The following is a 13615-nucleotide window of genomic DNA, read 5'->3' as shown; positions in this document are numbered from 1 at the left end:
ATTTATCCCAGTCTTGATCTTAAATGATTCCCACCAAAACAGGAAAAAAAAAAAAAAAAAAGGAAAAAAGTAATTAAAAAATATTTTTTTTAAAGAAAAAAAAGCTCAGGCTTCCTCAGAAAGCAGAAATAAGTTATTACAAACATTTTTGTCATGGAGACACTTTAAGAAGGCTAACTATTCAAGCTCTTCACAAACACTTCAGATGACAGATAATTGTTTCGTGTTGTCAATATTAATATGAGCAAATAGCCCCTCAGAAAGGTAAGTGCCTAAATATCCATTAGTAATTGTTTTGCCTTTTTTTTTTAAGGCTGATATTAATTCTCTCTTCCCTAAAAAAGAGCCCCAAACTAGAAAACAGGTTACCTTTCCTTACAAACAGAGAAACTGGTGTAGCAACATGAGATGTCATTGGGAAAACTATAAAAGATCTAGGAAATTAATTCTCCTCTCCTACACCCTATTGCAGTATCTTTACTAGAAACAGTATTTCTGGACTCTTTTGAGGACACACTGCCATAGCAAAATATGTCTAGACTTAACTTCTACCTTCGCTTAGCTTAAGTACGGAATCTCTCTTTTATACCAACATAATCTGAATTTGCACATTGCTTACTGTTTCTTCCTCTGGAAAACACTGCTGAGTTTGAGTAGCTGCTTTGCTTTCAAACTTTTCTATGATCGTATATTTTTAAGAAGAATTTTACATTTATTGTTCAGTTAAAACCCTGCAGCTTGAGAAGTAATGCATTTAGAGGGCATATCCTCCATCCCCTGGTTTGCTGAGAACCCTGTAAGTATTTTGAAATGGCCTATGAAGTCATGAATGGGCTGCCTACTATCTGTACTTGCTAAATTTCTTGGTTTTATATATATATATATATATATATATATATATATATATATATATATATATATATCTTGGCAAGCCTGAAATGTCTAATTATGTCAGCAAAAGCATATTATGGTTATCCTTATCACAAGTGATACAAACCACAACAACAAAATTACCAGAAAATGCAAAGGGTAAATACCTGCCTTTATTTAAAATACATGTTTTTAATTGACTATTACTATGGATAAATCAAGATTTTCACAGATTTGAAAGCCAGAAATTATATATCATTCTACAAAAAAGACACTTCAGAAAGTTCTTGAGTAAAAAAATTAGAGGAATCTAATTTATAGCAGAAAGACTTAGGAAAAAAAATCATTGGAATCAAGAAAACTAACAAAAATGTTAAAATTTGTACGAATTTAAGAGACATACAGGCTCATAATTTACAAGTGAGGACAATTTATGTCTGCAATAATTTTCACATTAGAATTCCTATTTATTGCTGTCCTCAGTTCATGACTTACCTTTTGTAAGCTGTTTTAGCCTAACTGAAGTTATTGGACACATTATACAAGAATGGACTGAAATGTAAGGTTACATGACATCATATGAGATAATCCAGTCACTCCTTCACTTTAAGGCTATATAAATGTATGAATTCTATTTGCAATTCTTAGCAATCTTAATATCCACCATACAATGACAACATTCAGAGACTTTAGTATGCTTCATTGGCTGTGACAATATGGTAAAGAACATAGTAACATCTGTGAAGTAAAAAAATTTAGTCCCAGATCATTACTAGTTTTTGAAATGTGGTATTTCCTAACAGAGAGTCTCTTTGTATACTTCAGTAACTGACACGTTTGTTATCAACCTATTATCCCATTTAGTTTTTCTTTAGCACTTCTTCAATGTGTTTAAACACACTAGCATCTTCAATGGTTGGTGTTATCTGAAAAGGAAGAATATACAGAAGCATGTGAGAGTCAATTGCTGTTCGTCAACAGCAAGACAGAATTTCATTCAAAACTCTTCTAAATCTAGCCTTCAAAAGCAATCAAGGAAAAGTATCTGGAAAGCTCTGGAATGTGAAAATCTTTTGGGTGAGACACAGTAGAAATAAAATATAATGTGCTACCTGATGTCATGGACCAGCTGCAGAATGGTCTAGAGAATCGAAACCCTGATGTTGTGTCTTTGAATGTGCACATGTGCCTAATTCATTAAAGCATACATCTCCAACTTGCCTTATATGGCTTTCCACTGACAAGTGCAGAAAGAGCTGAACGTGGTATCTTGCCAGAGCGTGTTTTCGGTAGCTGTTTCACAAACACCCCCTTCTGGAAAGCTGCTACCGGACCAATGTTAGCTCTAACTCGCTCAACAATCTCTTCCAAAATCTTCTCCTCTTCTGTCTTTATACCTAGTGAAGAAGTTCATATCCTTTAACCTTTCTAGGACTTTTGCAAGTCTTAGTAACATCAGTAGCAGCGAGCTCTCACCTTCTCTCAGTACACACAGCGCAAACGGAACATGTCCTTTCAAAGGATCCTCCTGGCCCACAACAGCACAGTCTGCCACAGCGTGATGGAAGAGAACACACTGAGGGACAGAAAACAAAACTAAACTGAACTAATAATAACTGAACATTTCAGTGAAATAATTCCATAGGCATGGACATAAAAAAATAGACTTATTTCTTACATTTTGACAGCAAAAAGTGTTTAGTCAGTCCACCTCAGGAGCCCAGTTACTCATGTTGCAAATGCACATATGTATATACTTTCATACACACTTAGGCATAGTTTTCAAACAAACATAGGAAATAAAAACTATGGCAGCACAAGATACAAGTAAGAACAAAGCAAAAGTGATATCCTTACAGCTTTGGGAGAGTATCATATCTTTGTTTTTGTTAGTGAGATCTTTACTGGAACAAATACCATTAGTCTAATGTTACGAATAATATGGAGTTAAGTGTGTGAGTAAGTACCAAAAGCACAGAAGCACTCCTTACTACAAGGCTGTAAAGTCATATTGGTTCATTCTCTCTGGCTCCTTCTATTTTTTTCATTCTTTGTTGTACAAAGGCATAGTTTCTACCAAAGCCAAATACAGGCCCAACCTCAGCTAGCAGCCAGCCTAGTTCAGCTCACTCTCTTGGAAACATTAGGTCTCAGCCTCCTTAGACAGAGACAATTAAACCAGAGTCCCCTCCTTCCTACTACACGTTTACACAATTATACAAGTGATGGACAGTAGCACTAATATCTCAAACTCTCTTTTAGGAAAAAAAGTGAGAGATTCTCTTTTCTTTCCAAATAGCCAGCGGAGGTCCTCACTTCCTGGAAAAAAGTCACCAAGATGTCTCAGTACATACTGAGAAGTGTGTCACTAAGTCTGGGACAAAGCTGGACTTAAGATACTGGCAGTTGTGAATCCTCTTCCAAAGCAGCTGGCTCTCTTCATGTAGTTATCAGTGTCCCTTGGAGCATCTGGTTGTCAACAGTGCTTTCAACATATCCTCTGTGCTCAACCACAAAGAGGACCTAAGGTGACCCTACACAAAGGCCACACAGAGGTCACATAACGTGACTGTGCATATTAATTCATTTGTGCACATTAATTCATTAATTCATACAAGGACGATACGTTTGTCAATAACAGATCTTCACATACTGTGTTGTCAAAATCAAAGGCAGTAGGATGACTGAAAGGAAGACTAACTAAAAGAAGTTTTAAGAATAAAAGTTGGGGGTTTTTTTGTTTGGGTTTTTGGTTTTTTGTGGTGTTTTGGTTTTTTTGTTTGTTTGTTTGTTTGTTTTTAAGTAGGAACACCACATTTGCATTGGCTACTCATACAATGGCATGAGCATGAGGAAGAAGACAGGAAAGGTACACAGAAGACAGGAGAAAAAAAACCTGAAGGAAGGAAAAGCTGAATCACTGCTGTTCCAATTAACAAAAGCAATGCTCTTGCATGACCTGGTTGTGAAACCGATGGTGGAAGGAACAATTCAAAGGGTTTCCCATAACCCCTCCTAAATGCAGATTTCACCATCCTTAAGATTTGTAGTCAAACCAGGAAGGAGAAACTGGTTCTCTGTGCCATGGTCACTACAACACACACTAAGTAGTTTTTAGCAAAATAAATCTGCACAAAGTGTTTCTGGCATACTTTGTTTGACAGACGCTGTACTCATTTCACAAACTATGATCCCAGAAATATCCCATGCTACAAAAAAGCGAATGGGAAATACTTAGCTTAATATTAAAAGCATGGTCTATCAAAGTACAAAAGCATAACCATTTACGCACATCTTTTGAAATGGTAGATTTTTCACAGTAATGACATGGGATATGCACAAGCCGTATCTAGAACAAATGCAACAGCCTGGATTTAGTTCTGGCTGGGCTCATCCCAGAACTAGAAGGGCAGAAGAGCCTGCTGCAGAAATGCTGAAGCTGAATATACACAAATGCATTTGAATTCAGATGCAGTCTACTTTGTCCAGAGGTCATTGTATCCAAACTGACAAATCACACAGGAATGAATCTTACACAACTCCAAATCTCCATGGTATTTCAATGCATCATGTACACGTATGAACTTCAGTCACTTCTAAGTCCAGAGCCTCAATAATGCGTTCCATTTCCTGTTATAAATACCCATTCTTTCCTGCTCTGACTCCTTGACCCTGACCACAGCAACTTGATTGCCATAGGAAAAAAAAAAAAAGAAAAAGAAGAAAATGCAATGAATTATGGAAAAGCAGACTAGTAAGGTCTACAACCAGAGGAACTGTGCTTTCCACAAAAACATAGGAAAAAGGTCTGCAGTAATCTGACATTACCATCAATACCATAATTACCTATCAGGCATCAACAGGACTCCTACAGTGGAGATTTAAGTGTTGCCAGCCTGTTTTGCAGTAGTCTGTTTGTGTCATTCCAGTCTGTCACTTGTTCACAAAAGTCTTACGTTAAGCTGAAATACTGCAGTCACTGTAATATTTTTCTTCACTAATCTATCCAAAATCCTATCAATATGCCTTTGACTTTGGGACAGCTAATTTCAAATGACTGACAGTGTAAATACGAATTTTAAAATTATCAAACTTTGTAAAACAGCTGAAAAGAAGAACAGAATCAGCACTAGACATTTAAAAATTGTTTAAAAGTAAGAAAAATCTCAAGAAAGTGAAATGGCATTCCTGGAATGGTCACTGGGAACAAGGATGGACATCTAATGCAGCAGCAGACAGAAACCCCACCATCAGGAAAGGGATTTCTCCTGCTAGATTCCTCAATTTCAAGTCTGTTGCCTCAGATAGGCAAGACTTGATCTGAGCTCTTTCAGAAAGAGTCAAGGCAAGCAGGGACACCGTAGATGTACAGACAAAAGAGACGGATGGTTCAACACAAGCTGAGGCTACCATAATGGCTAACATTCACTGATTGGCAAGGTAAACAGTAACACCTACTGCAGTGCAGTGAAGATGGAGCCTCAATTATACTGACAGATAACCTAGACAAAGAAACTAATTGTCTGGAACATAATGAAGCTGAAATTCCTAGTCAAAGCACTAAGAAAAAACTTGTTAAGCTTGTAATGCAGCTATAATGTAAATGCAGATAATATACTTGCTCAACAAGGTGACTGTCACCTAATTAGACGGCGATTCAATGAACCTCTAATTCTGTATTTACTGATCTTACTGGAGAGCTAATTGTGGTCTTGTTAATGCTTCCCCATTTAACTAGCAGTTTGCTGTGCGTGTATTAACAGCACTCTTGGTTTTTAGCTTTGTTCAAAAGGTTCTAGAAAAGCTTCTAGAATTTTGTAGTGATTAAACATTTTTTGTTGCTAGGGTAAAGACCTAACTAGCAGGGAGAAACACAGAGACACTGAGCTCAGGAGGATGGATACAAAGGTATTACAGCTGAGGAGGTGATTCAATTCATAATTTGTTATACTAGCTTAAGATTCAGCCTGAAGCGAAGAAACAGCGCCCAGCTCAGCCCTTGAGCAGTAGAGCAGTAAGGGGTGGGGATGAGATTCCTTGCTGCGCTTTAGTAGAGCAACACAAAAAACTGACTTCAAAGGGAGAAAGGTTTAAGCGGACTGAAAGCCACCTTTATGGCTTCATAGACCCAAGTCTGGGCAGCGACTGGTTCAGCTCCCTGGCTGACCAATCCTCGAAGGATTGCCTATGTTTATCTGAATTTGTTCACTTCTGTGCAATCAGAATTTCTTCTATTCTATTTTAAGTTTTCTAGCCTTTAAAAAAACATAGTCACTAGACTAATAGACATTATAAAGCAAAAAATGACTAACAAATTAGTTTGTGATTCAGTGAACAGTTAAATTCAGAGTTCTTATTCTTCCCTTGTACATGCCCAGCACACCTTTTCCTATACTCCCTGAATAAGCAATTGATATGTCATCAGGGAAATTTGTAACTGGCAAGCAATCACAGTGGTTCTGGAGAGGTGAGAGAACAATGATATGAAATTCAGATACTATTATGAACTGCACTATTTTCAACTTTTTGAGTTGCATAAGTATTACGTTAATGACTTTCAATTTAACAGCAGGGTTTTTTTACAGAAATTTTCATTGTTCATTTAGCACCGCTCATACAATAAGAGACAAAACAGCTCTCAAGAAACCGTGAAGGAAACTCTTCAAATCAGGAAAAAGCACTGAATGTAAGACTATGTGAAAAGAATTCAGCCAACACCAAGCACTTTAAAAAAAACACAACTAAAAACTGTATTTTAGGAACAAAAGTTTCTACTCCTAAGTAACTACAGTAGCTCATTAAACTACTTGGCACTCTGACCCTACATTACCTTAATGTATTGCTAAATAAATATGTTATCAGAGCTCACCGGAATGCTTCCCATGCTACCATATTGCCCCTTAACTCCACCTTCAAATGTCAAATCATGCCTGTTTTACCAATCCCATGGTACAAACTGCTTATTGTTGACTAAGTTTATTATGGTCCCAGAAAGCACCTTAATAGGAAGGAACTGAAACAATGTTTTTGTTAAAAGTACCAATGCAAATGCAATCAAAAAAAGCAGAAAGAAAATGAGAGATTTTGTGAGATTTTCAGTCTCAGCTTTCTTCATTTATCTTTCACTCTTCTATTTTACTGTCAGGTGATGCTCACCTCTTCAATCGCACCTGCTGAAATTCTGTGTCCAGCAACATTGATCACATCATCAGCTCGAGACAGGACGTATAAATAGCCATCTTCATCCATATAACCTGCATCCATAGTATCGTAATATCCCTAGACACAACACAACAAAAAATAAACTCAGAAATAGTACTAGGAACATCCATCCATTTCCTGTGAAACCAACAAAACTGATTGTTTCAAATGAAATATGGTTTTGGTGCCTGAGAGATTTAATTATCTAATATTTTTCACCATTCTTATGTCATAATATATTGTGCAGCTCCCTTTCCAGAAAGGTTTTGTAGCCTTTGTTAAGACAGAACAAAGGAAATACATAAACCTAGATTTTTTGCCACTCTGCCTTCTTTGACCTCTGACAGCTTGGAGAAGGATGTTGCCTGAATCTACATAAGGAGAATGGAATTGTTACAATACAATGACAGTTGTCAAATTTCCCCTAAAGATATCCCTGTTTGCTGAATCCAAACATGCATCATTATCACGATGCAAGTGCACACAAAAAATAATTTACCTGATCAATTCACTCATTTACTTTTATTGAACCAAACCTTCACATAAGACCAATCTATCTATTTCTATGAGGAAAAGAGGAAGCCAGTCCTTGGATAGTACACCTGACAAGGAAACATAACCAATTCAGTAAGGAGCCTCCAATGTATTTACATGCACAGTGGGCAAGTGTATATTTTGGACTGATACTAAGTTAGAATGACTGCATGTCAACAGCAGTAGTACATTTGAAGCTATGCTAGTCTGAGGTTGTGAGGTTTATATCTTTTATTAGATCAAATGACATAAACCAACTTTTATGTTCAGAAGCTTGAGGTTTACTACTTCTGTTTCAGATCTTAAAAAAAAAAAAAAAAAGTGTGCCTAAAAGCTTAAAGTATGTATGAAGGAAGTTTTACCTTGAAATGTTTTGAATTCTATAACACATATATCAAAGATCTCCCATTAAGATAAGGTATGATAATTTTGTATGTTATCCAGTTTAAATCTACTGTCATTAAGTTCTGCAGTATTACCAAAAGTTTATATAATTCGTTTTGTAATTCTTACTGGAAATTTCTGAAAATATAACTTCTGGAATGTTTCTTGATTTTCCCAAAGACCTGAGAATGCTCCAGGAGGCAAAGGCAACCTTAAATTAATAAGAGCAGAGTGAAATAGTTAGAAACACAGATATAATGAGTACAACTCATGCCTTCCATTCATACTTTATATTCAGATAAACAATAATTGGCTATACAATCAGAAACCAGTTATGTTTAATAATATGCTGGTAACAGATCAAAAAGACCATATATTTGTTGTGATCACATGCATATAGCTCTGAACTGTATCCAGACCATACCTTTTATATAACATAAGCATCTCTGGCATTCAGTAAAATAATGTTCGGTCTAGTAAACACTATGTACTGTACTATATTACCAGCATTCAGCTTTCAACATTTCCAAGGATGAAGTATCTGTCAGAAATGTGTGCATATACACTATGATGCAGACAACTTCATTATTATAGGTATCTCTTTCTCTAACACACATACACACTCACACATGTATAGACATATGAATTATCAGATGCACAGATCTTCAGTTTCTGTAAAAAGATATAACTCAAATTACTTCAGTCATGAGAATCTGAATAAAAATGCTTTTCTTTTTTATTTAAACTGTGCAGAATATTATGGGAATTATCAGAGGAGTTCTTTGAAAGTATATTGATAAAAGTCACTTTTAGAACTTTCTAAAGTGACCGGACCTATTTTCATTTTTTTAAGAAGGGAAGCTGCAAAATTTTGGATTGCTTTATTAGTTGAATTTTCAATGCATACTATACACCCGTTCTTCATGAAGGATACAGGCATGACAAAATATGGGATATTTCACATACATATCTGCCAGAAGAAAAGCTACAGAAGTCTCAGCTAACAAAGAAGTGGTTGTTTTTTCCTTCAAAGCTCTGATAGGGTTAAACACAGCTTACTTGAACTGCCTAAGAGATGCATATTCAGACATATCAACACAAGCTTTATGAAGGTTAAGACCCTAGTAACAGAGAGAGAACATGCAAGCAAGCATATTTATACAGATAAAATCATAAATGCCTCATACAGATTTTACTAGCATATGCCTGCATTCCTAACCAGCAACTTTTTAGCCAGCGGTATTTTATTTTCTACTCAGATAGTGCCCCTATGACACCAAAAGGCAAAATCTCTAGCAGTGAAACACCCCTCTGCAGTGTAGCAACACTGGTATCACTACAAGTCTCCTATGACTTTCAGGTCACAAGAAGAGATGCTACCAGCTCAGTGACATGCATGTTTCTAACATTACATTTACAAAAATGTTAATTTATATATATATATAATATATTATTATATATTATATATAATAATTATAATTATATATAATAATTATATATATATAATATATATAATAACACCTAAATATGGTATAAATAGTACAAGCTACATTGAAAAGGCCATACCATCTAGTAATGATTCAAATCCATGATTGTTTACAATTCCTTTTTTTTTTTTTCAGCTTAATTCAGCTCGATTAGCATAACAGAATATACTACTATAAATATTACTACTTTCTCTGAGTGTTCTAGCTCAACACATCCTATAAATCACATCCCCTGAAAGTATGGTTAAGGTAAGGCCAGAAATGCCAAGACACTTCCCAGGTAGTCACCAGGGCTTCAGGAGGGCACATTGGCTTCTGCCCATCTGGAGGGAATTCACTGTCCTATTTTAAGCCTTTCAAACTTAGTAAGCATCCTTGTGATACACATCCTTGTGATACATCCTTGTGATACACATCCTTGTGATACATGACCTATAGAGTATTTGCCTTTAAAAAAATAAATTAGAAAAACAATATATTGATCCCAGTGTTTGTGTATGCTTGAGTAAAAGAAAAATCTCTTGGTTAGATTCAAGAAAAACCCCTAGAGAATGGTAGTTACTATGGTTGTTGCCTGGTTGCTAATAGCATAGCAATTCATAACAGCCTCAGTCACTGCAAATTTTGCACTTTAAATTTATTTAACAGTCTGAAACATCCTTGTGATAGGAAAGAAAGGAAAATTCATATTGACAAAGTCCTTAATAATTTCTCCACAGCTTTATTCAGTACTTTGCAGTTAGTCATTAAACAGAAGAACCAATTTTATTGCTGAAATCAGAAAGACATTTTCCTTTCTGTAACTGTAGTTGTTCAGAAATCTAAACGCAGAAGTATGCAACATATCACCAAAAACATAATCCCTGCTCCCACCATTTGGGGTTTTGGGGCTTTTTTTTTGTTTGTTTCTTTGTTTTTCTTGTGGTTGTTTTTTTCAAAAGCAAATTGCAATGATAAGTACATCCACAGTGCATATTTCATGAGTCTATGGAAACCACACTGCTTAACTACAGGCTACCACAGGTATCTCTATAGCGCAAATCATAGCAGAATACAGATGCAACCTGAAAATATGCCTCCATGGCTTTCTGTAAAAAGACTACTTGCAGTTAGGACTCCATTCCATCTACTAAGCAAAAACTGAATGTCACCTTCCATGTGTCCATCTTTCAGGCAAAATAATTCCAGAGCAATAGGCACATACAATTCTTCCATGATAGTAAAGTTCTTAGCATCATGACTGACTAGAATTTCCAGGTGTTGTGCAAACACAAATAATTAATGCAATTAATAAAGGTAGAATTCAGCTTGCCAGAACATAATTACGTGTATTGGAATTTTGCCAGGACATCAGGATTAAAATGCCCAGAGCCAAAAATACATCCATCCCACTGCTGTCAGTGGGAATGCTGCCATGAATTCCGAAGGGAGCAGAAATGGATCATAATTATGTGAGAGGAGCCAGAAGAGAGAAAATCAGGTAGTCAGAAAATAACAGCAACTTGAAAGCCAACATCTCTTCCTTTCCTCAACCCCTCCATAAAAAAGGAACATTTTTAGATGTTGGGTTTGGGTCTGTTCCTCCTAGGAAACATAACACACACCTACAAAAGTTCTATATTAAAAAACTGTTGCCTCTTTGTCCAGACATTGAGTTTATACTCAAGGCCTTTTGGGGTTATTTTTATTAAGAGGATATATTGACCAAAAAATGCCAGCTATGCATAAGTAAGCATGATTGCCCCAGACATGATCCTGCTTTCCTTTCACAAGCGACAGGAGCACAGAAGACGAAGACAGAAGGAGGCAGGTTGCTTCATCAGCATTTCCACAATATACAAAGAAGTTGCTTTGCTTGGTTTCCCTTTGGGAGGTATTTACTGTATTTCTCTAGCTATCTGTTAACTTCTCTCTCTCTCTCATCCTGCATACCAAGCCACAAACCAGCCAGTGTTGAGCATTTGCATCTTCTATCAGTTAAAAGATAAGCCCTCCCTTACACTATTCTTGCTTGGATTTTTCATATCGTCATTAACTCTGGCAGTGTCTTCTATCTCATCATTGCTTCTTCCTTCTGGAGAGGACAGTCACAAGCTTCAATGAATACAAATTCAAGACAAGCTTGCCAGCTTTTTCTAGAATATGAATGTGTTACCAGCTATATTGGATCAGGCTAACTACAGTCAACTCATCCCAATTAACTAGCAAAGAATAGGCACAGTTTCAAACCCATGTCGAGGTTCAAGCCAAAAACCTCCACTGACCTGAATTAAAGCACCTGAACTTGAGAAAAGCTTACCTTTGGATTTCAAACTTCAAAAAAGATGTATAGGTCTGAATTTTGATCTCACTTATGCCAATTTTTCACCCATACAGCAACAGCAGTACAAATGATGTTATTCTCCATTTATTCCAGTGAAATTAAGGTGACAACTGCAGAACTACAGGAATACAGATTGAGGCCCATTTCTCATTTCAAGGTTGAATACATTTAGAACAGCATCAGGAAAACTAGGTAAACTGTGTAAATTAATGATGTAAATTATATGGGTTCATTTTACAAAGATCCACTCTGGTTACGTTTTACAAAGATAAGAAGGTAATTTCATTATAAAGTGGAGAAACTAAGACAGATGAGGTGAGCTTGGCAGCACCACAGAAAAACTCTGAGCTGCTTTCACAGTAATTGTTTTCTGCTGGAGAATTTTAAATTACAATCATTATCTGTTTTTTAAGCATTGTTTTACAGTTTGTTTATTTTTCATACAACAGTTGCTGACCTTACACAGAACAGCCTACCTTTAGCTTAGCCCAAGAAAGTCTGACTCCGTGTGTCACATCCTTTCAGGATGCCACTCATCAAAATGATGTAAGATTCCTTGTTGATGGAACAAAGCAATTATAGACAAAGCACTCAAAAGATAATTTTTGAGAAAAGCATATTTCTGAAAGGACAAATGAAAGTCAAAAACTATTAAGAGATGCTACCTTGCTGAGTTTCAGAAAAGACAGCCTTTTATTTTATGGTAGACAATGGTACTCACAGGCTGTTCATTACAGCCAGTCAAAGCAAGTATAAGCCATCGTTAAATGAGTTTGGGCTTGTGAATGGAGCTAAATCATCTTGACTGGCAGCTATATTATTACTCAGCATTTATGTAGTGCTGTGCACAAACATCACTCTTAAAATTTCTGATTGCAAGTTCAAAAGCCATCTGGAATCTAGAAGCTTTTTCAGATACATGGAACAGCAGCACTGGAAAAGGGGTGGAGAAGGGGCGAGAGAAGAGAGAGCATCTTGAACATTCACCAGTCTGCATGAAATATTCCTTTAATTAGCTGAAAGAGATCACAAAAGTAGTTGATTTCAGTGTGAATTTTGCAGAAAAACACCCTATAGTTCAGTCAGGAAGAGAGAAAGCATCAAAAACTAGTGAAAGAGCTTGGAAAAGGTTAAAAGTAAAGAAAGTTCAAATGCTACTCACATGTACTCAGCCAGAAATCTGTTAGAAAACCTATCTTTGGCCAAACTGCTCCCACATTGAAAGTCCTACTCATTGTTTCACTTGCAAAGGGAAAAGACAAAGCTGATTAAAAAAACCAAACATGTGGGAGGCTCGCAGGGAGAGAAATCTTTTGCACAGATTCATCATGATCATCTAATCTGACCTCCCATATAACACAGCTTAAAGGATGTTACCTACTAAATCCTGTCTTAAGCACATAACTTTTGGTTAAATGACAGTGTGTCTTTAAGATAGATATCCAGGTTTGACCTAGAGGTGTCAAAGAAAACCACCATATTCCCAAGAATTTGTTCCAATGGTTTAATACTTTCACTGTTAAAATGATGTGTTTTACTTTTCATCTGAACATATCTAGCTTCAGCTTCCAATCTCTTTATGCTAGATTAAACAGCAGTCTCAGAGATGTCTTTGTCCTGTGGGTATTTCCTGACCTCGATGAAGTAATCACTTAACTGATCTTGGATACGCTACATAACAGAAGTTAAACTATAAATTTCTTTAAGCCAAGCTTTCCAGCAGTCAAGTCACTCTCATTCATAGCTTCTCCAAAACCCAGCCAGTTTCCCAATAGCTTTTTGAAATACGGACATAAGAACTGAACATAATGCATTA

The 13615-nt window shown here is 36.3% G+C and overlaps 1 protein-coding gene across 8 annotated transcripts in view; it reads right to left on the bottom strand.

Annotated features, from left to right (window-relative positions):
- ACSS3 (acyl-CoA synthetase short chain family member 3) overlaps positions 1-13615 on the bottom strand; it is a 99438-nt gene that overhangs the window by 9165 nt on the left and 76658 nt on the right. For 5 of the 8 annotated variants that reach the window (XR_012042988.1, XR_012042990.1, XR_012042995.1 and 2 more), the window contains exons 13-16: positions 8119-8200; positions 7027-7149; positions 2347-2446; positions 2092-2267 (exon numbers count right to left, since the gene is read on the bottom strand). Coding sequence is in view for 3 of the 8 variants with exons in the window: in XM_072864466.1 (XP_072720567.1) it covers positions 1731-1796; positions 2092-2267; positions 2347-2446; positions 7027-7149; positions 8119-8200 (547 nt within the window). In the remaining 5 variants the exon portion in view is untranslated. Of the gene's footprint in view, positions 1-1047; positions 1797-2091; positions 2268-2346; positions 2447-7026; positions 7150-8118; positions 8201-13615 lie in introns of those variants that run through there. The other 3 variants (XM_072864493.1, XM_072864503.1, XM_072864466.1) reach the window with 2 other exon arrangements.

This window comes from Ciconia boyciana, chromosome 1, assembly GCF_034638445.1.
Source record: "Ciconia boyciana chromosome 1, ASM3463844v1, whole genome shotgun sequence".
Classification (NCBI taxonomy): Eukaryota; Metazoa; Chordata; class Aves; order Ciconiiformes; family Ciconiidae; genus Ciconia; species Ciconia boyciana.
This window is presented reverse-complemented; position numbering and strand designations above follow the sequence as displayed.